The sequence below is a fragment of the Rhamphochromis longiceps genome, linkage group LG13 (genome assembly GCF_057381845.1).
Source record: "Rhamphochromis longiceps isolate RC_006_pf linkage group LG13, R_longiceps_female_GT1.1, whole genome shotgun sequence".
Taxonomy (NCBI): domain Eukaryota; kingdom Metazoa; phylum Chordata; class Actinopteri; order Cichliformes; family Cichlidae; genus Rhamphochromis; species Rhamphochromis longiceps.
Window position 1 is genome coordinate 38192406 of NC_140569.1, and position 27965 is coordinate 38220370.

Genomic DNA, 27965 nt, shown 5'->3' on the forward strand with positions numbered 1-27965 from the left:
TGTCTGTTTCTAAAACATTTATTTGCATTTCTTGTTCAAATCTTTAGTACAGTCCGTCCTCTGACAGGAATGCATGAGAAAAAACATGATTGGCTCAAAAACAGTCACATGAACATCATCACTGTCTCTGATGAACGCTCAAAAGTCCCCATCATGGCCCCACCCCTTCATGACCATTCAGGTGGGCTCCTGAACTGTGGACAAGCCCTTCAGAGACAAGTGTAAAAACATGGTATTAAAAAGGCAACAACATGAACAACCCAACACCACCCCTCCCTTAACCCACCTGAAAGGCCACGGCCCTGGAGTGACATCATCATGCCATCATTCAGAAAATATTTAACAGATGTGGTCCAGAAGCGACAAAAACATCACCAGCAGTCAAAATCACTGAAACCAGGTAATCAGAGGAGGGGAGCTATTATTTCCTGTCACCTGATTGGATGAGAGATGTGTGGCTGAGTGCTTTTACAGTGTCGCTGAGGAGCTGCTGCCCCTAATGGTGAACAGAAATATACACAGGTATCTGCAGTATATACAAACAGATCCTCAGAAGGAGACATGTCTCTGATCACCGGCCGTCAGATCAATAAAAACATTCACAGTTTTACTCTGGAGGTTGACTTCACGTTCCACATTTCACATTCTGATTACTTCCTGTTTACAACCCGATTACTTCCTATTTACATGACTGTACTCTGGAAACAAGCTCACATGTCTGAGGCTCAGACATGTCATCTTTGATTTTAATCTGAAACCACCATGTTTTTGGATTCAAATTCACACTTCCCGTGTTTCACATTAAAAGCTTCATGCCATTGCTTCCTTAAAGCTTTTATTCTGAAAAATGTGTTTAACCCTTTCTAAAAAAAAAAAAAAATCCACCAATAATCATTTACATTGTTTAAAAGACAAAAACAGGATTATTTTGGGGGTCTAAATACATTTTGGAAAAAAAAAAATCAGGAAAGTTTTAAGACTTTCAGATTCTCCCCAGCCCCACAACACTTCCTGTTCCTGAAACACAGGTGTGTGTGTGTTCGGAAAACGCTCCCCCTCCCTTCGCTTCTTCTAATGTGACCTTCCAGATGTTTAACTGTGACCTTGAGGTCTTCTTATTGCTGAGATCGCGTGATCTGTAGGTTTCAGACATTTGTACTTCTTGTGGGGATTCTTATTATTATTGATTAGAATTAATAACTATTATTAGAACTCAGAGTTTGTTCACATTCAAAGCAGCTGAACCCACTGTGAGTAGCTCCTGTGAATCATGGATGTTCAGATTATTTATCACTAACCACTGCAAGGCTGAAGAAAAAACCAAAATCAGACTCTCAGGCAGCCTTTTGAACTGTCCCATTTCTCTGGTTTCTGACTGTGTGAAGAGTGGAGGTTTATTCTGAAGTAAATCAGAGACAATGACATCCTCTGGAAGTTTCTATCGTATTAGCCGTCCCATTAACATGCTGAACTATAACCCTAAACTGAACTGAAGCATCATAAAACCCAACAGAATCTCTTCGTTTGCAAAGCCATCCTCACTCGGAGCACAAGTGTGCCTGGTCCCCACAAAGACGCACAAACAGTCTACGATGGCGGGGTCAGAGGGGGCAGCCCCTCGTCGCTGGGCGTAGCCGTATCATCACTGGGCTCCAGACTGTCCTTCAGGCTCACCGTGCTGTCTGAGGGAGGCGGGGTTGACTCAGAATTGGGTGGTGTTAGCTCTGATGAGGGTGGAACTAATTGTGTAGGGGGCGGGGTTTCAGGGGAGGGTTCCTGAGTCCCATTGGCTGTCGGAGGAGGGTTGGGTTCCTGCGAGTGGGTGGTTCCAGTGGGAGGGGGTGGTGCGAATACAGGCTCAACTCGGCGGGGGGTAGAGTTAGAGATGATGCTGTCATTGAGGGACAGCGAAGACTTCTCAACCAAACGCCACTGCATTATGCTGGTGTCCTTCCCGCCCGTCGAGATGAGGTAACTGTCGTCATACAGGAAGGCCACGTTGGTCACATGACTACTGTGGGCGCTGTACTTATGGCTGGGGGCCTGCAGACAAAAACTTTATTAACAGAGCTGATGACACTGACATTTAGAATAGTCACACCCAAACCCTTTTACCTCTAATCAACACTCAGCAATTGATAAGGAACAGCTGGGTGGCTGTAGCTCAGGTACAGCCACCCGGTGGAGCAGGTCAGCTGCTGATCGGAAGGTTAGTTGTTCGATCCCTGCCTTCCCCAGTCTGCATGGGCAAGATACTAACCCCAAGTAGCTCTCTGATGCATCCATCAGAATATGTGTGTGAATGTAGTTAGAAAGCAGTCAGTGTAGAGCAAGTGCTTGTGAGAATGTGTGTGAATGTGGCTTTGAGTACTCCGGGAGAGTAGAAAAGCTATATAGCTATACAAGAATCAGTCCATTTACCATACCCCAATTATCTAATATCCAATGTGTACGAGGGTTCACGTGTGCACTGCAGACCTGCTTTTGGTTTACCTGCTGATTGACCAATCAGCAGGACACTTCTGGAGCGCCAGCTAGTTGAGGTGTTTGTGTCTGACAGGAAGCAGATGTAAGAACAAACAGAGGACACACTGAACAGATTAAACCTCTCGGCTGGCTTGGGAACAACTCTGTGTCCCACCAGAACAGTTAGAGGAGGAGAAGACAGGGAGGTCCTGGGATCTCTGATCAGATGGCTGCTCTCAACTCAGATCTCAGTCTTTGAAACCATCCATCCATCTTCTTCCGCTTATCCGAGGGCCGGGTCACAGGGCAGCAGCCTAAGCAGAGAAGCCCAGGAGACATCCTTGTCAGATGCCCGAACCAACTCAACTGGCTCCTTTTGATGTGGAGGAGCAGCGGCTCTACTCTGAGCCCCTCCCGAATTGCTTAACTCCTCACTCAAAGGGCGAGGCCAGCCACCGTTGGGAGGAAGCTCATTTCCAACAACTGTATCCACGATCTTGTTCTTTCAGTCACTACTCAGATCTCGTGACCATAGGTGAGGGTAGGGACATAGATCAGTAAATTGAGAGCTTCGTGTTTATACTCAGCTCTCTCTTCACCAAGACGGACTGCAGCCACTGCACCAATTCGTCTGTCGATCTCCCGCTCCCTTCACTCGTCACTCGTGAACAAGACCTCGAGATACTCAAACTCCTCCACTCCGGGGCAGTAACTCATCCCTGACCTGGAGTGGGCACTCCACCCTTTTCTGGCTGAGAACCATGGCCTCAGATTTGGAGGTGCCGATACTCATTCACACCGCTTCACACTCGGCTGTGAACCGTTCCAAGGCGAGCTGGAGGCCATCACCTGTTGAAGCCAACAGAACCACATCATCCGCGAAAAGCAGAGATGAGGTTTTGAGGCCACCCAAGTGAAAGCCTTCCGCCATTTGGCTACGCCTAGAAATTCTGTCCATAAAAATTATGACCAGAATCGGTGACAAACGGCAGCTCTGGCGGAGCCCATCACCCAGCAGGATTGACTCCAACTTATTGCTGCCTATGTGTACCAAGCTCCTGCAACCGTTGTATAAGGATTGAATGGCCTGTAGCAATGGGCCAGACACCCCATACTCCAGAAGTACTTCCCACAGGGCACTCCGAGGGACACGGTCGAATGCCTTCTCCAAGTCCACAAAACACATGTAGACTGGTTGGGGAAACGCCAATGCACCCTCGAGTATCCTTGAGAGGATAAAGAGCTGGTCCAGTGTTCTGCGACCAGGACCGAGGAAAACCGCATTGTTCCTCCTGTATTTGAGGTTCGACTAACGGACGGACTTGCCTTTCCAGCACCCTGGCATAGACTTTCCCAGGGAGGCTGAGGAGTTTGATCCTCCTCTAGTTGGAACACACCCTCCGGTCCGCATTTATAAAGTAAGCCTTTGAAACCATTTCAGTTTGACGATTAGCATTTTCAAATGTGTGTTTTTATGTGTGTCACCTTGAAGGTGGAGCATGGGTAGGCGAACAGGTGAACTTTACAGAAGTCGTCAGCCAGAGCGATCACCTTCCTGTTGTGGGACCTGATCAGAGCATTGATGTCGGTGCCGTCTGAACCCTCTGGCCAAACACCTGAGATAGGCAGACAGAATTTCAGAGTTAAGAAAGTTGTCCTGATTCAACAGTCAGGGAAGTATAAACATCTTCAGAATAAACACCCTAACACACACACACACAAATACACACACTCTCCCATTGTACTGACCAAACACATGATATCCCAGGACACAGGTGTAAGTCGCCCAGTCGATGTCTTTACACTCTGAACGATTTCTGATATATTTACAAGCGTTTGGAACGTCCCCTGAAAACAGACATCTGTCACTGTACATCAACAAAATACTGCAGTATTACAGTACTCTGTGATAACAGTACACAGTACTGTAGTGCCAGAGCCTATGATGAGAAGGTACTCACAGTAGAGGATCTCGTAGTCTCCAGAGTTGGACATGATGAAGTTGTTGTCAGGTGACCAGTCCAGGTGGGTGATGTAGCTCGAATGTCCCTGTTGAAACATTTAGTTAACTCATGAACACACCTGAGCACCACCACAAGTGTTTCCAAGTTTAACCCACAGAGGAGCTACATTCAATCTTGTAAAGTGGAATTTGTAGTTAAGGAGAGCAAACACAAGGGCCACTCTTGCTTGTATTGTTGTTGCTCCATGAGCCGCAAAGGAGAGCAAAGTTATGACACACAAAGAGTTAAAGTGAAACATAGTGTTAAAAACAATGAAAAGTTTCACTGTTGTCTGTGCTTGTCATGCTACATTTTATTATCTTTGAAGTGTTTTTACTGCAGTTCTCCCGTTCAGTCGGTCTCTGCTCTTTTCCGGCCCACTTGCAACCAATCAACATTAGGCAGTCGCTTACGTCATCCGCTTTGTCGAACGAACGGTTAGGATCTTGGAGGACTCCTCTCCTCCTCTCTGTCCAACCGAGTGGGACATGGATGGACACGTTTGTGGGACCATAAATCCCGCTTCAGAGACCTCTCCTCTCAGGTTCGCCTCTTATCACAGTAACTTGCACATGTGAAATTAACATCTACCATTAAAGTTACGTTTGGAGGTGAGGTGAGGCTTTCAAACCTAAGAAATCTGAACCAACTGCCAAGCACATAGTACCATTAGGGTTGGGCGATTGGACTAACATATCGGCTATCGACGATATGCTGAGCCCATCGACGTTATTACATGGGCGATTTACAGTGTTGGGAGTACCGGAATACATGTACCGGCATTATGCATTTAAAATACAAAATATGAGTAACTGTATCCCGTTACAGTTACTGTTTAAAAAGGTGGTATTCAGAATACAGTTACTTTGCGGTAGAGTATCACTTCCTGTTCCTGCTCAAACACAGTGGTGTTTCTGAGTAGCTTATTTGCTTAGCAATTTAATTAACAACTTTTAAATACATTCTTTTTCATAGTATAATCTTCACGTGCTTCATCCGAAGCACACTTTCTGTGTACTCACTACCTAATTTATAGCCAAAGTATTCACTCACTGTCTCTGTACTGTTTCGCTAGCTTAGCTTAGCTTAGCTCGTAGCCGACTCGTTAGCACCATGGCTACTTCACCTGTCCCTCCTGCACTTTCTTGCTCATTGTGTCAGATGTTTAGTTACTCCTCGGCCTCCTTTAGCAGTAATGATATCTGTAACAAATGTAGCATATTTGCAGCTCTGGAGGCCAGGATTACTGAATTGGAGACTCGGCTTCGCACCCTTCATTCACCCATAGCTAGCCAGGCCCCTGTAGCTGGTGCAGCCAAAGATAGCGTAGGCCCCGCTAGCTGTTCCCCGGCAGACCCCAAGCAGCTGGGGAAAGAGGGCGGCTGGGTCACGGTGAGGAAGAAGCAAAGTCCTAAACAGAAGCCCCGGGTACACCACCAACCCGTTCATGTGTCTAACCGTTTTTCCCCACTCGGCGACACACCCGCCGGGGGTCAAACTCTGGTAATTGGCGATTCTGTTCTCAGACATGTGAAGCTAGAGACACCGGCAACCATAGTCAATTGTCTTCCAGGGGCCAGAGCAGGCGACATTGAAGGAAATTTAAAACTGCTGGCTAAGGGTAAACGTAAATTCAGTAAGATCATAATTCACGTCGGCAGTAATGACACCCGGTTACGCCAATCGGAGGTCACTAAAATCAATATTGAATCGGTGTGTAACTTTGCCAAAACAATGTCGGACTCTGTAGTTTTCTCTGGTCCCCTCCCCAATCAGACCAGGAGTGACATGTTTAGCCGCATGTTCTCCTTAAATTGCTGGCTGTCTGAGTGGTGTCCCAGAAACGATGTGGGCTTCATAGATAATTGGCAAACCTTCTGGAGGAAACCTGGTCTTGTTAGGAGAGACGGCATCCATCCCACTTTGGATGGAGCAGCTCTCATTTCTAGAAATATGGACACATTTATTAAACCCCCCAAAATATGACTATCCAGAGTTGGGACCAGGAAGCAGAGTTGCAGTCTTACACGCCTCTCTGCAGCTTCTCTCCTCCTGCTACCCCCCCAAAAACCCATCTCCATAGAGACTGTGTCAGCTCCCAAACAGACAAAAAACAAACTAAAAACCAGCAACAAACAACTTAAACATAAACAATTACAAAGAAAGAACAATAAAGTATCCACATCTGAACCAAAGAGTAAAACGGTGAAATCTGGATTATTAAATATTAGGTCTCTCTCCTCCAAGTCTCTGTTAGTACATGACTTAATAATTGATCAACAAATTGATTTACTCTGCCTTACAGAAACCTGGTTGCAGCAGGATGATTATGTTAGTTTAAATGAATCAACACCCCCGAGTCATTCTAACTACCAGAAACCTCGAAGCACAGGCCGAGGGGGTGGTGTGGCAGCAATTTTTCACACCAGCCTATTAATTAATGAAAGACCAAGACAGACTTAATTCATTTGAAAGCCTGATGCTTAGCCTCGTCCACCCCAGCTGTAAAACTCAGAAACCAGTCTTACTTGTTATCATCTATCATCCACCTGGGCCTTACACAGAGTTTGTCTGATTTCTCAGACTTTATATCTAATTTAGTTCTGAGCTCAGATAAAATAATTATTGTGGGTGATTTTAACATCCGTGTAGATGCTAAAAATGACAGCCTCAACATGGCATTTAATCTGTTATTAGACTCAATTGGTTTCTCTCAAAATGTAAAAGAACCCACCCACCACTTTAATCACACTCTAGATCTTGTTTTAACATATGGCATAGAAACTGAACATTTAACAGTGTTTCCTGAAAACCCTCTCCTGTCTGATCATTTCCTGATAACATTTACAATAATTGATTACACAGCGGTGGAGAGTAGACTTTATCAAAGTAGATGTCTTTCTGAAAGCGCTGTAACTAAGTTTAAGAATATAATCCACCCACTGTTATCATCTTCAATGCCCTGTACCAACATAGAGCAGAGCAGCTATCTGAACGCTACTCCAACAGAGGTCGATCATCTTGTTAATAATTTCACCTCCTCACCACGTACGACTCTGGATACTGTAGCTCCTGTGAAAACTAAGGTCTCTAATCAGAAGTACCTGACTCTGTGGTATAATTCTCAAACACGTACCCTAAAGCAGATGACTCGTAATCTGGAGAGGAAATGGCGTGTCACAAATTTAGAGGATCATCATTTAGCCTGGAGAAATAGTTTGCTGCTTTATAAGAAAGCCCTCCGCAAAGCCAGAACATCTTACTATTCATCACTGATTGAAGAAAATAAGAACAACCCCAGGTTTCTCTTCAGCACTGTAGCCAGTCTGACAAAAAGTCAGAGCTCTTTTGAGCCAACAATCCCTTTAACGTTAACTAGTAATGACTTCATGAACTTCTTCACAAATAAAATTTTTATCATTAGAGAAAAAATTACCAATAATCATCCCACAGATGTAATATTATCTACAGCTACTCTTAGTACCATTGATGTTAAGTTAGACTCTTTTTCTCTAATTGATCTTTCTGAGTTAACTTCAATAATTACTTCCTCCAAACCATCAACGTGTCTTTTAGACCCCATTCCTACAAAACTGCTCAAAGAAGTCCTGCCATTAATTAATTCTTCGATCTTAAATATGATCAACCTATCTCTAATGATCGGCTATGTACCACAGGCCTTCAAGCTGGCTGTAGTTAAACCTTTACTCAAAAAGCCATCTCTAGACCCAGCAGTCTTAGCTAATTATATGCCAATCTCCAACCTTCCTTTCATATCAAAAATCCTTGAAAGAGTAGCTGTCAAACAGCTAACAGATCATCTGCAGAGGAATGGTTTATTTGAAGAGTTTCAGTCAGGTTTCAGAGCTCATCACAGCACAGAAACAGCTTTAGTGAAGGTTACAAATGATCTTCTTATGGCCTCTGACAGTGGACTCATCTCTGTGCTTGTCCTGCTAGACCTTAGTGCAGCATTCGATACTGTCGACCATAATATCCTATTAGAGCGATTAGAACATGCTGTAGGTATTACAGGTACTGTGCTGCAGTGGTTTGTATCATATCTATCTAATAGACTCCAATTTGTTCATGTAAATGGAGAGTCCTCTTCACACACTGAGGTTAATTATGGAGTTCCACAGGGTTCAGTGCTAGGACCAATTCTGTTTACATTATACATGCTTCCCTTAGGCAGTATCATTAGAAGACATAGCATACATTTTCACTGCTATGCAGATGACACCCAACTCTATCTGTCCATGAAGCCAGATAACACACACCAATTAGTTAAACTGCAGGAATGTCTTAAAGACATAAAGACCTGGATGGCCGCTAACTTTCTGCTTCTTAATTCAGATAAAACTGAGGTTATTGTACTCGGCCCTGAAAGGCCTAGAAATATGGTATCTAACCAGATTCTTACTCTGGATGGCATTACCTTGGCCTCCAGTAACGCTGTGAGGAACCTTGGCGTCATTTTTGACCAGGACATGTCCTTCAATGCACATATTAAACAAATATGTAAGACTGCGTTCTTCCATTTGCGCAACATCTCTAAAATTAGAAATATCCTGTCTCAGAGTGATGCTGAAAAACTAGTTCATGCATTTATTACTTCCAGGCTGGACGACTGCAATTCATTATTATCAGGATGTCCAAAAAACTCACTGAAAAGCCTTCAGCTAATCCAAAATGCTGCAGCAAGAGTACTGACAGGGACTAGAAAGAGAGAGCATATTTCTCCTGTTTTGGCTTCCCTTCATTGGCTTCCTGTTAAATCCAGAATTGAATTCGAAATCCTGCTCCTCACATACAAGGTCTTAAATAATCAGGCCCCATCTTATCTTAATGACCTTGTAGTACCATATCACCCTATTAGAGCACTTCGCTCTCGCTGCAGGCCTACTTGTTGTTCCTAGAGTATTTAAAAGTAGAATGGGAGGGAGCGCCTTCAGTTTTCAGGCCCCTCTTCTGTGGAACCAGCTTCCAGTTTGGATTCAGGAGACAGACACTATCTCTACTTTCAAGATTAGCCTTCAAACTTTCCTTTTTGCTAAAGCATATAGTTAGGGCTGGACCAGGTGACCCTGAATCCTCCCTTAGTTATGCTGCAATAGACATAGGCTGCCGGGGGATTCCCATGATGCATTGAGTTTTTCCTTTCCAGTCACCTTTCTCGCTCACTATGTATTAACAGACCTCTCTGCATTGAATCATATCTGTTATTAACCTCTGTCTCTCTTCCACAGCATGTCTTTTATCCTGTCTTCCTTCTCTCACCCCAACCGGTCGCAGCAGATGGCCGCCCCTCCCTGAGCCTGGTTCTGCCAGGGGTTTCTTCCTGTTAAAAGGGAGTTTTTCCTTCCCACTGTTGCCAAAGTGCTTGCTCATAGGGGGTCATATGATTGTTGGGTTTTTCTCTGTATCTATGAAGTGCCTTGAGGCGACTTATGTTGTGATTTGGCGCTATATAAATAAAATTGAATTGAATTGAAATTGAATGTCACCTCTACTTGCAGCCCGCATAATGACGTAAAGAGATATTTTTAAAAATTATTTAATATGAAGGCAATAGGCAGAGTGTTACAGGCATAGCCCTAAAGAATGTAGCCATATGGACAGTGTAGTCCAGTTGTAAGTATTAAGACACTGCAAAAAGTGCAGCCTTACCTAATGTCCACCTACTGTTACTCATTTATATTAAGATTTAAACATCTAGTTGGTGTTGGTATGGAGAGTAACCTTCAGTAATAGTAATGAATCACACAGCAATAGTACATTCATGTAGCTGTAAAAAGATGATAATATATTAAGTAATCCAAAGTATTCAGAATACGTTACTCTCATTGAGTAACATAACGGAATGCATTACAAAATACATTTTGGGGCATGTAATCTGTAGTGGAATACATTTTAAAAGTAACCTTCCCAGCACTGGCGATTTATTCGTTTGCCCATGAGTAAATTTGATAATAATAATGGAGCGAATAGAAGCAGTCAAAAGAAAGAAAAAAAGATAATAGAGCTCTTTTAACAGCACCCTCTTTCATTTGAGAGCAAATGCCCCCTCCTCAGAGAGCGCCCAAAAGCTTGTTGATGGAGCTGCAGAAGCTGGTGATAGCCTAGCATACTCAGCCGGATGGTGGACACGGACATCCTCATGCAAGTTAGTCAGGTTTGAGTACTTTGCTCGCATTTTACATCCGCACAAGTGGCACACCGCTTTGGTTACATTCTTAGGTTTACCTCTTTCATCCCAAATTGGTGACTTTTTTTATTTATTTATTTTTAGCGCTGTTAGCGTTAACATGCTGTCATCACGACAATTAACCCATCTGGAGTGCAGACTCAGTCAAAATCTCTGAAATGTCTCGCATTTTGGGTAGTTTGTCCAAAGTTTGTTCATTCTGCACTCCAGATGGGTTGAGCAGGTTAAAAATGTTAAAATTTCTGTGTTGTAAACGCGCAAATCAGTCCGTGCATGATTACAGTCGCCCATCGTTGATTATTGAACTGATGATTGTCGTTTGTAAAATTTTTATATATTGCCCAACCCTAAGTACCACGCCCATGGCTCTGGTACATTGCACAAAGTGGATGGAATACAGAAGGACGACAGCCTTCTTCGACTTTTCCTCAAATGAAGTTGAAGCTTGGACATAGCCGTGTGTTCTAGCAGAACAATGATCACAAACACACATCAGAAGTGATTTTGGACAAAGCAGGCTAACATTAAGCTTCTGGAATGGCCTTCCTAAAGTCTGCCCTCAGCACTAGAATATTTGTAAACTATGCTTACAAGCTGGGTCTGTGCTAAGAAACCAACCAAAACAAGCGTTACCAATTCTGCCAAGACGAGCAGCCTAATATCAGTGAGAAAAACGCCCGAAGCTTGTTAACTGATACCAAAACGTTTCGTTACTTATCCAAGTAATTCACCTGCATGATGAACCAATATTTCTCCCACTGAAAACACAATGTCCAGATGAACAGATTTAACTTTTTGGGGCAAACTGAACAAACTAACGGATGCAACAGGGGCAGACAGGTGTTCACTAAGCTGCAATTGGTTTTTTGACTCACCGTGCACTTTCCGTATCGGCTGTATTTGCGTCCTTGTTCAGAGACGTTGTAAAGGTAAATAAAGTTATCGTGAGATCCGACAGCCAGCATGCTTCCATCTGCAGAGAGAGATAGAGAGGTGCAAGCTGAGATTTGTAGTTCTCTCATAACACCGTTATGATCTTCAGTTTAATGAGTGTCCATGTTCAGGGGCTGCGTCCTGTGGCTGACACCGCATACAAGGTGGAGCTCTGTACAGCATTCACAAACATCTGCTCTTGTCACCTAGCAACCACATCAATGACAGCCTACATTCTCAGAAATCTCTTAAATTTATTTACTACTGGAAGCCGTTACACAGTAACATGATATCACACCAAGAGGGCTGCCCATTGTTAGCGAACAGATAAAGATGCTCCGAGGTCAGCCGAAAGCTGGCGACCTCCAGACATCTGTTAGGCACATAGCGTGTTCCAGCCACAGCCCGTGAACAACGTAGCTCCACCCACCAATGGAGAAGCGCATCACTGACAGCTGCTCGTTCCCATCGGTGTGAATCCCCACCAGGTCGTTGGTTTCAGCATCCAGAACGTACCACCTGACAGGGACCAGAGGTCAGAGGTCAGACATACAAGGAAAGGATCTTTGAGTTCAGGTAGAAAAAAAACAAAACTCTGTACTGACTTTCCTGATCGCGTTCCTATGGCGACCACAGCGCCACTTGGATGGAAGTCTGCACAGTGTCCGTGTTCCTGAGGAGGAGAAACATGCGATCACCAATGACCAATCGATAAATAATCAATAAATTGCCTCCCCGTCACCACGCACCTTTTCATCCAGCGTGCGACTCCACAGCAGACTGTGATCGCTCGAGTTCCAGAGGCAGACGAGCCGGTCCTGAGCGCATGTCAGAAACAGGTCTTTGGACGGGTGAGCCGCCAAACCCCACAGCTCGTCTGTGTGGCCCTGAACACATCACAACACAGAGGTACTGAAGTTTTCTGGTCAGTGACGCCATGCGATCATGTGACCTCCTGGTCTGTCGTCACTTCCCGGAGGCGTTTTACTCACCTGGACCTCAACCAGGAAGCCATCGTTGAAAGTTCCTCTCAGGATGAAGTTACGCGACGTCCCGACCAGAAACTCGTCCCCCTTCCCCTCAGACACTGCTCTGATGGTTCCATATTGATCTGGGACCTGTGGGGATCAAACGCGTAGCCTCAGTCACATGGTTGACACTTTAGATTTGTGGAGATTGACGGCCGAGATGATGTCATCACAGCTGAGTTTCATTGAGGTGTGCATGTGTGCTGCGAGACCTCGATCTCACGGTGACGTTGCAGTTCGTGGTCCCACAGGATGATTTTTTGGTCCTTTTTTCCTCCAGTCAGCAGCATGCCGCTCCTCATCCCACACATACAGAAAACACTTCCCTCGTGACCATCGACATGATGAAGTATCCGAAAGGCTGCGTAGACAGACACACACACACACACAGAGGTGAGTTATCAAACAAAAAAATAAGCTTTGATTAAAGGATTTTTTTTTTTTAACTCTGAAAGTTGAAACAGGACGTGGCTGTTCCTAAATCTGAGAAACGCATCGTTCGTCTGTGACACGTCCTCTGGGGGTCACGTGACTAAGTGTTTAAAGCACAAAAGTGACCTCTGAATGAACAGAAAAGTTATGTTTCAGCCGTGACCACGTCACGCACCTCAAATGTTTTCCCACATTTATTAATCTGAAACTCTGATCATGTGCGATGTCACGTCCAATCATGTTTAAGGCGTCCCGACACAGATTTCTGCTCAGGGACTTTTCTGGACTTCCCCATGTCCTCACTGCTCCCATGGAAGTGCAAGCGGTACATGTTGGTTCTTCATGTTTACACAGGAAGTCAGAAAGTATGTTGCTGCTGATGTTCCTACAGGAAGCACCAACGTGTAACGTTCATGTAGATGAAAACAAACTGCTTTAAATAGGTTTAGTTCCTGCACTCTTTTTACAGAGCAGCTCACAAAACAACCAGCGGGAGGCAGCAGATCATAATGAAAACACTTCCTGTTCCTGCAGATTTCCTCCAAAAACCAAGTTTCCTGTTGCTTGTATGCACCAACGTGCTGCCGAGGGGTAAAAATCCATCTCCACTTTCACTGTCTTTTGTCCCCTTCTCAGAAAAAAAGCGCTCAGAGTAGAATTTCAGTAGAAAATCGTTTAATCCCTGGCATCATGTCTCTAAAAACCAGTTTAACAACATGACAAAAACCATTACTGAAACTGGGCCAACACACACAACCTGTTGTTGTTCTGTGGTTTTTCTGTAGTCGGTTGCTTACAGGACTCTGGAGCTGCTGGTTCTGGTCGGTTTAAATCAAACTCTTCACTCTGACATTTTCTGTGACCTTAAAATCAGCGAGACTGTCATTTGCTTTAGCATCGAACTCTGAAGCTGTAAAACCTGTCGGGATCCGTCTCGTGCAGGGAAACGCTTCAGGGCGGATACCAATGCAAACTCATTAAACAGACCGAGCTTATTTCATTAACAAGGCGAATGCCGTTTTACTCAGGATGAAAATATGCACGTCGTTTCCCTCACAGCGTCTCGGCTTGTTTGTTTCTCTGCTCTGCGGCTGCCCCGTGGCACACACCTGCACGATCTTTATGCAAAACACTGTGAACAACCCCAACCCGATACCTCGAGGCCCCTTCCCGGCCGGGTTCTCCGTGGCGCTCCTGGTCCAGACCAGCAGCCTACCCCCAGAATCTCCAGTGACGATGTCTCCGGTACTCAGAAACGCCAGGCACTGGATGAACTTTGGCTTTTCGTATTTCTAGAAAACAGGAGAAAGCAGGAGAGGAGTGTTGGAGTGAGTTCAAAGAAGGACCCGGGCTTCCTCTAAAGACAAAAAGCTGAGAAAAATCTTTGATTTAAATCAAGTAAAAAGTGTGTAGGTGCAAGTTTAATAAGCTCGATGTTTCTGCTGTGTTTTCATGGATAGATGCTTTTGTGTTTTGTGGACTCAGCAGCTGTTTCAGGGGATCTGCTGCAGAAATACCACCTTCATATCATCTGTTTAATTCTGTGATAAAGGGTTTTCTTTCTGTCCTCAGCCGGGTGGAGCTTCCTGTTCTCCTGTAGATTTTTACTGATTTTTCCACTAAGAGCAAACAGAAGAAGCGTTCACCATGATCACTTTTTTGACTCCTTTCACTTCATCTGCTGCAGAATCTGTTTATCAGCTCACTGGAATTACGTCACCGAAAGTGAAACCAGCAGAGAAACAGGGGTCCGACTTTTCACACCCGGGGGTCCGTCTGTCTTTGCTCCAGATCCAAACATTTAATCACGTACTCACTTCCTGTCGTCACGTACAGCTCGTTCAGCTCAGCAGGCAGCATCACCAGCTCGTGGTTGTATGCCTCTGACTACACGCTGCTTACAGTTTCCCTCTATCACGCTCCAGATTCACCTTTAACCTCTGCAATGACAACTGTTGTATTTTATCCATCGAGTGAGGCGCGTGTGACATTTTGCCATCGCTGGAAAATAAAATCTTAAGTTATGGTCAAAGAAGTGAATTAGTGAGGTCACAGAGACTTCTGAATCCAAACTGGCACAACCACGCCGAACAACCATCACTGCTTAAACTGCTGTGTTTTCAGCCCCTGCTGGGCGTCACTACACAAACCCCGCCTCTAATCAGCTCGGAGCTCCTTCAGCCTCTCTGCGTCTACACCGCATCTTCTCTGCTGTGTAACCACAGAAAGCTGAGGGTTCTTACTGGAACAAAAAACGAAACACTTTTAGTGCAGCTTCAGTTTAAGATCAGAGACCAACAGGTATGAAACCACTGCTTGCTGTCCATTCAGATCACCTGTACCCACCGTTTATTGTTTATTGGGGCGATCGTGGCTCAAGATCGTCTTGTAATCAGAAGGTTGCCGGTTCGAGCCCCGGCCCCGTTGTGTCCTTGGGCAAGACACTTCACCCGTTGCCTACTGGTGGTGGTCAGAGGGCCCGGTGGCGCCAGTGTCCGGCAGCCTCGCCTCTGTCAGTGCGCCCCAGGGTGGCTGTGGCTACAATGTAGCTGCCATCACCAGTGTGTGAATGGGTGTGTGACTGGATGTGTAAAGCGCTTTGGGGTCCTTAGGACCAAGTAAAGCGCGTAAAGCAAATACAGGCCATTTACCATATTGTGTTGGTAATAATAATAATAGTAATAATAACTTTATTTATAAAGAGCTTTCAAAGTTCTGTACAGCTATTTGAAAATAAAAAGGTAGATAAATCGACACATAGCAATTAAAGTTAAAAAGATAAGAATTTAAAAAACGAAATGGGACAGAATTAAGACATGTAGGAAAGGGTGAACAAGTGGGTCTTCAGAGCATGCCTGCCTAATATCTTGAGGGAGGTTGTTCCACAAAAACGGGGCACAAAAAGAAAACGCACACTCTCCAATTGTTTTTTCCTGGCCCTAGGAACCTTTAGAAGGCCAGAGTCCTGAGATCGGGGATGGAACATAAAGATGTAAAAGGTCGGAGAGGTATGAAGGTGCCACACTATTTAAAGCCTTGTAGGTGAGCAGCAGGACCTTAAAATCTGCTCGTAGTTAATGAAGAGATCTCAGTACAGGGGTACAGTTTTCGTTAAAATGCGAGCAGCTGCATTTTGCACCATCTGTAAACCTCTAAAACTTTTCTTTGGTAGCCCAGAAAGGAGAGCGTTACAATAATTGGCGATGTTCCTCAAATTATCTTTGTTATCTCTTTTACATGAGACTCGAAGGAGAGCACCATGTCGAACCACACACCCAAGTTTTTAAATCTTGTCCCTGCAATTTATGACATAGTCGTCAATTTTCAAGATGAAATTTTAGGACACTTATTGACATTTTTGTGGTCCAGTGACCATCAACTCTGTCTTATCAGTATTTAGAAGCAGGAAGTTATCTGATAACCCGAACTTAATTGCAGATAGACAAGATTCTAATTTAGACACCTCAGCACAATGCAAATATTTTTCTTGTAAAACAAAGTGGGGCCTAGCAAAAAAGGTTTGGGAACCACTGGGTTAAAGGAACATAAAGCTGCAGGTAACAATGCGTAACAATGAAAGGTTACATTAAAAGAACACCAAGAGGCAGCAGACACAGAGAATACAGCAATGGTCCAAGTACGGAGCCCTGAGGCACCCCATGGCTCACTGCACAGGTCTCAGAGAGAACTAACAGTCTGACATCTCCCAGACAGGTAGGTTCTCAGCCATGATAAAACATTTCCTGTGACTCCAATAAAATTTTCCAGCCTATCCAATAAAATAGATTGATCCACAGTGTCAAACACAGCACTTAGATAAACATTGCAGAACCAAGAGACGGCGTGTCATGACACCCAGCGTCATCGGTGTGGCTGATAGCGCAGGCATCAGGCAAACATCTTTATTTTCATTGTTCTAAAAGCCTTCGTACACGAAACTGGACACGTTCTAGTATTTGCACGTACACCAAGCGCAAGTTTGTATTTTGGTTTTATTTCAAATAGACTTTATTTGGACAGCAGCTGCTAGTACTGACCAAGGCATTTAAATCTGACATACTGTTACAGACCCCCATCTCAGGGTCAGTCTGTCCCATTTAAACCATATGGTGTTAAATACCGACCTCCCCCGGTGCAATCTTCTTCCCCACCATCAAAGCTCAGCACAGCTTGTTTGGCAACAAATTTGATGGGTCTTTTTTTTGTCAATCACAGGTGCCGATCGTGAATCTATGAGTGCTTAATCAGTGATGAGCACTGTTACAGTTAAACTGCAGAAACTCACCCCAAAGATTCCCTGTTTACGAGCAAGCGCGTTCCCATTCCAGCTCCAGAAAAAGATGTGGGACTTCCCGCAGGTGACGATGGTGTTTTGGTCCGTTGGGTGGAACTCCACAACCAGGACCACATCATTGGTGGTCTGCAAAAACACAGCATTTGAGCACAGGTGGAACACGTTGGAACCGGTAAAAACCAGTGCAGTAACAAAAACGTGGGCTCACCTTGATCTCTGCTATCTTTGACTCCTTTTTCCAATCCCAGACTGTTAACATGTGGTCGTTACTGTCATCAATCACACTCAGGTGCCGACCAGAATCCTGAGAGACACAGCAAGGTTGATGATGCATAGAGCTGCAGGTATGTGAGAACTACAGCTCCCGTGGTGCACCTGGCTGATACTTACAACTTTGGAGAAAGCCAGGGAGCCGACGCCTCGTTCAAACGTTAGCTCACCTATGACGTGGAGCTTGGCCAGACTGACGCTGTCCCAGACATGAACTTGAGCCTGAGAGGGACAGCACCCTTGTCTTAATTGTTTTTATTCATTTATTTAAAAAGTTCTATCCATCAGCAGCTCTCCTGTTAGCCTCGGTTTTCGACTCGTATTTATATTTTCCTTTTGTCTGAAAGTTGACCTTAAAAACGTGGTATGTGTTCTCACCCGTCCATCTTTGTCGACTCCTGCGAGCTGTCCCGTGGCAATCCGGATTTTATCGGGATGGATGGCCAGGCTGACAGAAACAAAAAGAGCAGCTCACTTATCTGTCGCCTCAAACAGCCAATAGGAGAGCAGCAAGTACTACGGAGCTCTTTCTCACCATTTGACGCACTCGCTGTGTCCGAGGTAATGTCTCTGAGTCCGCTCCTCGTAGTTAAACAGAACCACGACCGACGCAATGAAGTAAACAATCTCTCCGGTTGGAAGGAGGTAGATGTTTGCTCTGCAGTCTCTTCCCCGGTAACCGTACCTGCACGAAGTCAAGGAAACACCTGGACAACAGCTGGAGATGTAGTGACATTCACAACAGAGCAGGTGAGGGATGCATGAAGATCTCTGAAGGCCGTGACCTGCTGATGCTTAGACTTTGGTTTTACTGATATACACAGATAACGCTGACCTGCCACACCCGTGGTCTCTCCTGAACTTCCAATACTCTGAATTTTGGCCTGGAATTCTGCATTTAAACACTGAGCTTTTACACATCAGTGTCAGAAAAGTGTTTCACTGCATAACACCTGTTTCATCAAAGCGGCCAATATTTATCACTGCTAAGTGTAAGAGCACTCCCGTGTCCCAGGTGAAGGATACACCCACGCCAGCTTCAGTCTTTCTGGAGGAAGTTCGGTCCGAATGTCGTTGTAGTTCTCCACGTCTGAAGGGATGAACATGGTGATCGGTCGACCACGCATGAACATCTTAATAGCATTCCCCTCTGAAACATTAGACAAACATTCCTCAGACTAGCACAGCAGTCCAACCCCAAAGCATAAATCCCAAACTGCAAAGCTAATCCTGTCAGAGTCTAATGGGTCTAGTTTTTATTGATTTGGCAAATAAATATCGGCATTGAAGCAGATTTGGTTACAGATGTTCTGTCTTTCAGGTGTGACAGTTGTTAGCAGAGGTGAAACAGGCCAAGATCTGAAAGGTGCTGCTGATTTAAGAAGAAAAAAAAAAAAAGCAAGACAGATGAAGAAACTGAGGCTTTAAAGCTGTGCAGGTGAGGCAGCTCGGGCACGCGTTTGTGTGTGCGCACGGTGGGTGATTTGTCTGATTGGGAGTGTGAATAAATTTATTTTATTACTTTTTCACCTTATATGGGGGTAAATGATGTCAGGGAGTCAAACACAGGTATGACATCACCTGAACAGCCTAAAGGAGTAAGAGCAGGTGTGCGAGCGAGACTGGCAGCATCAAGCAGAGTGTGAGAGAGCGAGAGAGAGCTGTGATTGGTGCAGAAACAGGGAGCGCTCATACAGCAGCCGCTAGCACATTAGACCGTTAGCTTGCTCCGACAGATCGTTACGACTTACCAGCTTGGCTGTTTTTCTCTCGAGTTGAGATTTTGGCTGGTTTGAGACAAAGACACGATCACTGAGAAAAACCAACAACAGACAACACAAACAGCAGCAGCACAGCCTCGAAGACAAGAACGCTTTGAAACGTCTCCGAGGCTTTCTGTCCATTTCTACACACGATGATGATGATGAAGATGTGTGTGGTGTTTACCTTGGCTCATGACAGGATCTCTGTGCCTGAAAGAAAACAAAGTCTCACCATCAGTTTGTCAATATAAACACACGAAGGCCTGACAGTCCACAAAACAACGTCTGTACCACACGCACGCTTTGTGTGTACTGCACATGGGCTATGCGTCTGTACCTCTCTGTGTTCTTCACCACCTTGGCCAGCAGTTTGGAGGTGGACGCAGCTTTCACCAGTTTGTTCCTGTTTTCATCTGAAGTGTCCCAGGTGCTGCTCTGAGAGCGCTCCATCCCTGAGGACCGCTTCACGCTGGGGCCCCTGAACACACACGCACACAGTGAGTATTGCAGTACTAATCGGGGTTCAGCTTGTAAGCAGGAGGAGGAGGAAGAATCTCTGAGTCGTTTGTAGATCTGAAGTTTTATTTTCCTGGATTTTAAATTTAACTTTTGAAGTTTCTCATCTGATTTTTTAGTTTTTTCAATGAATTTCTATGAGACGGCGATCCAGACCAATCAGTCGTCAGAGACCAAACACCTTCTCCTCCAAAGAGCCAGAGGGACAAAGTCAAACATACAACTCGCAGAGAGGTTAGAGCTGGGATACATCAGAAACTCAAGACCCAGGCTGCATGAGGCCTGCAGGAGGAGGAGGAGTTAAAAAGAGGAGGTCCTGGGATAAAGCTGGGATGAGATCACATTAGTAATCATATTAAAACAAGCAGCAGAGACTAAAGAGGAGCCAGGCAGAGTCAAAGGTCACTGCTCCGAAAGACACACAGTCCTTACCACGTCAGAAATCAAAGGTCAGTACTAAGAAGCAGGCTTTGTGGTTATGAATAAAGCTTTGTGAACGCTTTGAGATTAGAAAGCAACAGATACAAAATGAACACCTACTGACCAATCAGATCTCTGGAAACTAGCATCACCTGAAAGATCCCACAGAGCACCGAGGGTCTCTGGGTTTAAGTTCGTCATCTGCACTCAGACAGAAAACTTTTCTACCATTTAAACATAAAAAGCAAACTTAAACTCATCGTGACTTTTTTCTACCTGCTTATTAGTATGGATGTGTGATATGACCAAAATCTCATATCTCAATATAAGACATCTATCATCCCGACAACGATACTTATCACAAAATTTTTACATTTTCTGTAAATTCTGTGAATCTCAGGCAACTCGACTTGCGTGAAGTGTTTTCAGCTATGTGTCGTGTACCTGGAGTCGAGAGTTACATAAGTTGAAACGGCCACAATTTTCTTTGTGAGTATTTATTACACGGCGTGTTCTAAGGTTTATTTTTTAGCACCTGACGGCTCTTTTTAGCTTCTTGTCTGTAAACACTCTGCATATTATTTCACGTAATTCAGTTTATTTTAAAAAATCTCAGCAGGATCTTCAGCTTTATTGTGAAAGGTTTACGTGGAAAATAAACAAGCGGACGGCGGAGCCACGCGATGGTTTTACCGTTGTTGTAACGACAAAGCATAAAAACAGTCGCTAGTCTGTCCGTAGTGTGGTTATATTAAATATAAGAGAACGAGAGAACTTAGAGAAATTCTACAGTGAAAAACAAAACCATGAAAAAATAAACTGTAAACAGTTTATTTTGCGACACCTCGAAACAAACGATAGCGTAATATGAAATGATAGACGTTTTCATCGAACAGCCCTACTTATTAGCATAAACGTCAAATCAGCTGATCAGCAACACCTGTCCATGCTGGTCAGGTGATTCGAGTTTAGGTGGAGCAGAGCAGGACGGTGTGTCCCGGGAGGCAGGGTTAGTAGCTACGTATAGAGTGACATCGGAACAGTGACGTCACAAGCAGGCAGTGAAGCCAAACCGACAAATCACAAAATGAAACCTTTTAGGAGGGGCGTGGCCTTTACTGCTCTCAGAGGAAACAGGTGGTCTCTGTTGCATCTGGGGAGCGGGAGTGGTTGGGGGTGGGTTGGGGGAAAAGGGGACAGGGGATGGGTTTGTATGGTGAGCGATCTCCTCGTGTTCCTGGATCTCCGCCATCTGAGAACGCTGACCATCCTTCTTGTCTGCACCACTGTGGAAAAACCAGTAGCATGAGAAACAGCCTGCTGAGGTTCTGCTGGTTCCACTACGGTTCTGTTGTAGTTCTACTGATGACAGATCAAACAGGCATTCTATTGAGGTTCTAATCTGGTTCTATTGGTTGTCTGCAGCTGCTCACTGACTCGATCTATCAGCAAGTCTTCAGGTACCTTCAGGTGAACGGGCGCTCTGGAGCAAGCATACAGGTCACGTCATAAACTGTGGTGTGACTAGAGATGGGTACCGGTTAGGGTTAGGGTTAGGCCATAATGGCACCGGATCTGATATAAACGGTAGTAACCAGACCGAAAAGCAGCGCACATTTCGGTGCTTTTTTTCCCCCTGAGATGTCACACACTTTGGATTCTAGCCAATCATTTTACCTTTCCGAGGATAGTAGGCGGGCCCAGGTGTGCGTTCTTTTAGAGCAGAGCTACAGATTAAAAACGCCCAAGGTGAAGCGGTCAAAGTCTGGCTGTACTTCACAGCAAAAGATGCAAACTCAGCAGCCTGCAACAAGTGCTTTAAGCTGATACTGTCAAAGGAGGTAACACCTCAAATCCGATGAAACACCTGGTGACGCATAGCGTTTTTTAAAAGCACCGTATTTGATAGCTTGCTGCGAGACCTCATATCGAGCACATCTACTGTGGGTGGGTTGCCTGTTATCGACCTGGAGTTAGCAACATCCCCCAAAAACCCGAAGAGGAGAGTCCTGGCCCCTAGCCCTGCCAGTGTAGCAGAAATGATGACGGGTGATGATGGCAGCAGCAGCTGTTCTTCTCTGTGTGAGTAGCTTAATGTTGTTCGTGTGTAATTTACGTTGAGTAGGCTAACCACGTTATTACATTAATGCACGTAAGGTGAACTAGCAAACACCGTCGTAGTTACATGCGGCTGTCTTCTTGTTTGATGGCAGGTACTACCTTCACCCTGGCCAAAAAGGCTAAAATGACCAAAGAAAAAGTGGAAAACAGCTAAACATGAGAGGTTTTTGGACAAAGTTTGTGTTTTTTCCATTGTTTAAGCACTGCTTCCAGCCAAGAGTGATACCATATATGCCCCATAGCTGCAGAAAAGGCTAACATTGTTATCGTTTTACAAAAAAAAAAACAGCTGAACATGAGAGGTTTTTGGACAAAGTTTGTGATCTCCATTCAGACCGTTTAAGCACCGTTAAAGCACCGACACTGTTTCAAAAGTACCAATTTGGCACCGGTATCGGATAAAACCTAAACGACACCCATCCCTAGGTGTGACCTGACATAAATCTGTGTTCCTGGCATCCGCTTGCACGTGTTGCGGCGTTTTTACCTCTTGGCGGCAGACGACACAGTCTCCTTCCTGGTGACGGAGGTGGAGTCTCTCTTACGTGCGGATGTGCCTCCGTTGGCAATGCAGGACATGGAGTAGGCTTCACGCAGTGCAGCTCCACCTGCAGGGGGCAGGACACGACACAAGACTGCAGATTAAAAAGTCTTACGGGCTAATTTCACACCTCCACACATAAAGTTTTAACAAACACACTCACCCTTCCCACCGTGCTGCTTCTTGCTCGCAGAGGCCGCCGAGTCCTCAGAGGCAGCAAGGCGACGAAGGACGTCGGCGAGCGCCGCTTTCATCACTGTCAGCTCGTCCTCCTGCTGCTGGACACGAAGCTCAAGAGAAGACAGACGGTCGTTGACGTCCGATACACTGGCGCCGGACATACTGTCATCTACAGGGACACGGAAGCACGAAGTGAACACAAAGCAAACAGGAAGGTTTGGTTTGGTTTAAATGGCGACTGGGGCAGGAGAGCTGCTCGCAGGCGGCCGCTGTAAAAACCCACGAGCGAAGCTTCAGCGGGAGAAAAGTCAGATTTGTGAATTCAGGTTGACCATCTCACCATGATTGCTGTTCCAGCTAGGGCTGCTCAATTAATCGAATTTTAATCACGATTATGATCTGGGCTTTCAACGATCATTAAAAATGACTGAGCCGATTATTAGCCCCTCCCTGGGTGCTTTACTCTCGCGCTGCTCTGTGTGGCAAATCGAGCGCACCTCTCTGCATTTCGAAAACGTGTCACAACAATTAAGAGCAGCGGTCTCCAACCTTTTTTGCGCCACGGACCGGTTTATGCCCGACAACATTTTCACGGACCGGCCTTTAAGGTGTCGCGGATAAATGCAACAAAATAAAACTAGTACCGGTATCGAAAAAAAAGAAGATTTATTCATAACACACGTGAAAAGACCCAGAAAAAACGAGTAAACGATAAAAACAATAACAAAATAACGCTGAAAACCGATAAAAACCCAGAAAACTATACATTTCACACCTGAGCCTCAACTCTCGCGGCCCGGTACCAAACGACTCACGGACCGGTAGGGGTGGGGGAAAAAATCGATACTGTGTAGTATTGTGATATTTTGTTTGCTAATAATGTATCGATACAGGGACAGCAGAAATCGATATGTTGTTACAAAAAAGTTTTCGTGGACTGGAACTCTGACTTCAGAGCATGTTGATCCTTTTTCTGAGCAAGAATCCTGACATTCCTTCACTCCCCAAATGTGTTTAACTTTTTTTTTTGGCAGCAATAAACATGACCGTTTACTTATTTTAATTTAAGACATGTTTTATTTTAAATTTTTATTTAATTCAATTTTATTTTATTTAAGTTTAAAACTTTTTTTATTTAATGTAAAATTATATTTTGTTTTAATCTACTTTCAAATTCTTCAGTTGCTGAAGGGGCTGCATAGTTTTCATAAATTGCATAGTTCAGAATAGCTATAATTGTACCAGATGGTTGCATCCAGTTAAGTTGGACTAGACTGTAATACAAACCGTTCAGTTTGTCAACAATAAAACTGACTGAAATGAGAGAAAGACTGAGTGCGAGACTTTGATATTAGATAAAATGAATATTGATAAAGTTTACCTTTATGTACAGAATCTGAATATCGCAAAATATTTTTAAAAATTGCAATAATATCGTATCGTGCATTATGTATTGTGATAATATCGTATCGCGGGATGTATGGTGATTTCCACCTCTACGGACCGGTACCGGTCCGAGGCCCGGGGGTTGGGGACCGCTGATTAAGAGGACCCGAGGGAAGCTCGGAAAGCAAAGCAGAAGTTATTTGGAGAGGAGAGTGACTGCCGTTGGTTGAAAAGAGAGGTAAAAAAAACTTCAGTGGTGTGGAAGCATTATGGGTTCATGGAGTCAGACTGGATCAAGTAGACACAGTGTGTAAACTTTGCTACAGTGTAGCTGCACCACAGAGCAACACTGCAAAGTTCACTAAACATAGATGTTTACATTTTTCATTTATTTTTATATTGCAAACATTTGCACTGTTATCAGTATTTGCACTATTTGCACTATATATTGCACTATTTTATGACAATCTTTAAAGTCATTATTCAATACATTGTTATTGTTAAATAAATATCGTCAAATAATCGAGATCTCAATTTCAGTGAAAATAATCATGATTATCATTTTTGCCATAATTGAGCGGCCCTAGTTCCAGCCTCATCTACTTAGCCACCAATGCAAAAGCAGCACGTTGAATGACACACCAAGCAACAACACACTGACCCATTGTGGGAAAAATGGAGGTCGAACATGTTTGGGATTCCAATGAAGCAGAAAATCTACGTCTGTGAGGACCATTTCAGTTAGGGTTGGGATTCAGCCAATCAACACTGACGCTTCTGCTCTAGGACCCCCCCCCCCCCAAAGCTCCATGACCTCAGACTCGTGTATATACAATCAAGATCCAAGATTCTTTATTTGTCACGTGCATGGTTATACAGGTATAACACGCAGTGAAATGTGACCTGATACGCTCCTCAACTGTGCAAAGAAAAAAAGAGACTACTAATCGAAACCAAACGCGCACTCTCTGCGCTTGCTCCAGGAGGCTGACTGTCCTGCACTCGACCTGGAGGAGGGCAGTCGAACTCAGCTGATCTGTTTATTTGAAGATGGACGAAGAGCCTCGTGATCATAACCTGAAGCGTACAGGTATTTCCCCAAAAGTTGATTCTGTTCATCTGGACGTTCTCAGTGGGAGAAACGTTTCGTCATCATCAGGTGACTCCTTCAGTCTCAGCTGACTGCAAGCTTCCCCAACCTTATAAACAGGACATTTGCACAAAGACTGAAACCAGCACCACTGAAGGAAGAGCATATTGCATACTAATGATCATAAACTGACCTACCAGCCCATTCATTCAGTGGTGCTGGTTTCAGTCATTGTTCAGATGAACTGAGAACATCCAGCTGAACAGAATCAACTTTTGGGGAAATACCTGTACGCTTCAGGTTATGATCACGAGGCTCTTCGTCCATCTTCAAATAAAGAGATCAGCTCCAGGTTGAGTGCAGGATGGTCAACCTCCTGGAGCGAGCACAGAGAGTTTGGTTTGGACATGAGCTCAAAGAAAAAGCTTCTGAAACAAATGTATTTCGTCTCTAATGTTAGAGAAGAAATATGGAGCAGCGCAGAGGTCAGTGCGCGATCGTCCTCTGAGATGATCGAACAAAAGTGTAATAATGAACTTTACCACCTCAATGCAGCAGGTAGAAACTGATGTTCACCAGGAAACTACAGCACAGTGCGACCTTCAAAGATCACATGACAGAAAACACCAGACACGGAGAGCAAAGCTCACCCTTCGCACCAGCACCACGACACACACTTCAAAATGAACTTAAACCAGACGCATCGTTTCTTCGCGCTTCCTTCAAACCTGAACTTGAAGATGGTTCTTATTGAAACACTCAGCCAGTCTGAGCGTGCTCAAAGTGTGGGGCTCGGCGGTGGTTTGGTGCTCCTTTCGCCCCTAGCAGAGGTGCGCCTCATAGCACTTCTGCAGAAAGCAGCTTTGAGCTCTGAGCCAAGTTCTCTGTTATTCTTTCACAATCACACTAAATAATCGCGCTCAGGATTTCAGAGCCATGTTCAACAAAACGCAGACGCCTTCGTGTTTGCACTGAAGCACACATCCTCCTGACCTTCCTTCAGCTTCCTGAGGCAGGAAAACGCCAAGGCAGGAAGATGGCCTATGACTGGACTGAGAGAGAAACACAGACCCAGCAGGACCTGCTCCCAGCACCCACGGAGCCCAGGAGGAGCGAGTAAGACCAATAATGGCGCCCAAACCTGCAGTGCATGTGGACGGGACACCCGTGTTCACACATGGTTACATGAACAAATAAACCCTGAAAGGTTCAACTCCACTGTTTTTAATGTTAATAAAGAAACACTAAACTTCATTTCCTGAGTAAATCGGAACAGCTGAGCTTAAATGTATGTAACTCTAACACGCATGTGCACGCGCGCACACACACACCGAGGTGTGAGGAGTGAATCAATAAGTCATTTCCTGAGTCTTTGTTCCGCAGATCAGAGTCCACGCGTGTGTGTACACACACACACACACACACACACACACACAGTGCGGTGTCTAAATTGTGGTTTGCGGCCCTGCGGTTGAAACAAAGCCGAATGTACATTTCTGAGCCCGTCTTGGCTCTCACCCCCCCCCCTCAGGAGGTCTCCTGCAGGAGGTCCGGTTCTGCAGAGCCTCCTTCAGAGGAGGCCGTTGGTTTTGTGGCCCTGCAGATGCCGGAGGGGCGGTGCATACTCTCTGATAAATACACCAGTGACACGTGTAAAGCCGCCACAGGCGCGTGCGGCTCCCGCCACCCCGCGGCAGCGCGGACAGGAGAGAGGGCGCCGCTCGGGGCTCGCGCGGCGGCCGGACTCACCCAAACTGCCGGCGAAGCCGTCCATTTTCCGGGAGAAAAAGCGGGAGTGGGGCCGGAGGCCTGCGGGAGGCTCCGCGCACACTGCGGGCCTCCGTCCGGGTTTTCACCGCCGAGACGAGCCGAGCTGCGTCTGTCCCCGCCGAGCCGCCTGCCGGATCTGCCGGTCCACAGGCCGAAGATCCCCCGCTTCGCTGCGGGCCGAAGGAGCAGAAGTGGCCGAGAGAGGAGCGAGATGAGCCGCGGAGCTGCAGACGGACGGACCGACGAGCATGCGCGTTTCCGACTCCGCCTGCTCTGGCAGCGCGCGCTTCGCCTGGAGGAGCGGGGGGTGGGGGGGAGCAGGAGCCTGAGGAGGTTCGGGTTTCAGAGCCACTGCTTCCTGTTCAGGTGCTGCAGCGCCGTCCAGCGGGCTCACCGCGCCATCACATGCCCGCGCAGGAGTCCGTGCCAGAGTGCTCTTGAGCACCTGTGAGTGACACACACGACCCAAGTACAAGGGCTCTGACGTCACACAGGAGGTAATCAATAAAACGTCTCTGGAGCGCCTTACATAGTTTCAGCCAAT

At 45.4% G+C, this 27965-nt stretch overlaps 1 protein-coding gene across 3 annotated transcripts; it reads right to left on the bottom strand.

The window, feature by feature from the left end:
* On the bottom strand, positions 1-27846 carry eml4 (EMAP like 4). 3 transcript variants are annotated; one of them, XM_085427142.1, is made up of 24 exons: positions 27401-27844; positions 23159-23344; positions 22942-23062; positions 21428-21619; positions 19735-19875; positions 19582-19607; positions 19386-19421; positions 18661-18784; positions 18170-18319; positions 18013-18082; positions 17755-17856; positions 17573-17668; positions 17356-17490; positions 14227-14362; positions 12851-12999; positions 12603-12728; positions 12360-12497; positions 12216-12283; positions 12041-12129; positions 11553-11650; positions 4428-4515; positions 4216-4314; positions 3952-4082; positions 1-2043 (listed from the first exon to the last, which is right to left on the bottom strand). In XM_085427142.1, exons 1-24 carry the CDS (start codon positions 27423-27425, stop codon positions 1588-1590), a joined length of 2982 nt encoding a protein of 993 aa, XP_085283268.1. In that variant the 5' UTR covers positions 27426-27844; the 3' UTR covers positions 1-1587. The 3 variants fall into 3 exon arrangements, with proteins under 3 accessions (XP_085283268.1, XP_085283270.1, XP_085283269.1); XM_085427144.1 differs by lacking the exon at positions 21428-21619 and having other exon boundaries at positions 27401-27846; XM_085427143.1 differs by lacking the exon at positions 19386-19421.
* Positions 27847-27965: the final 119 nt, after the last annotated feature.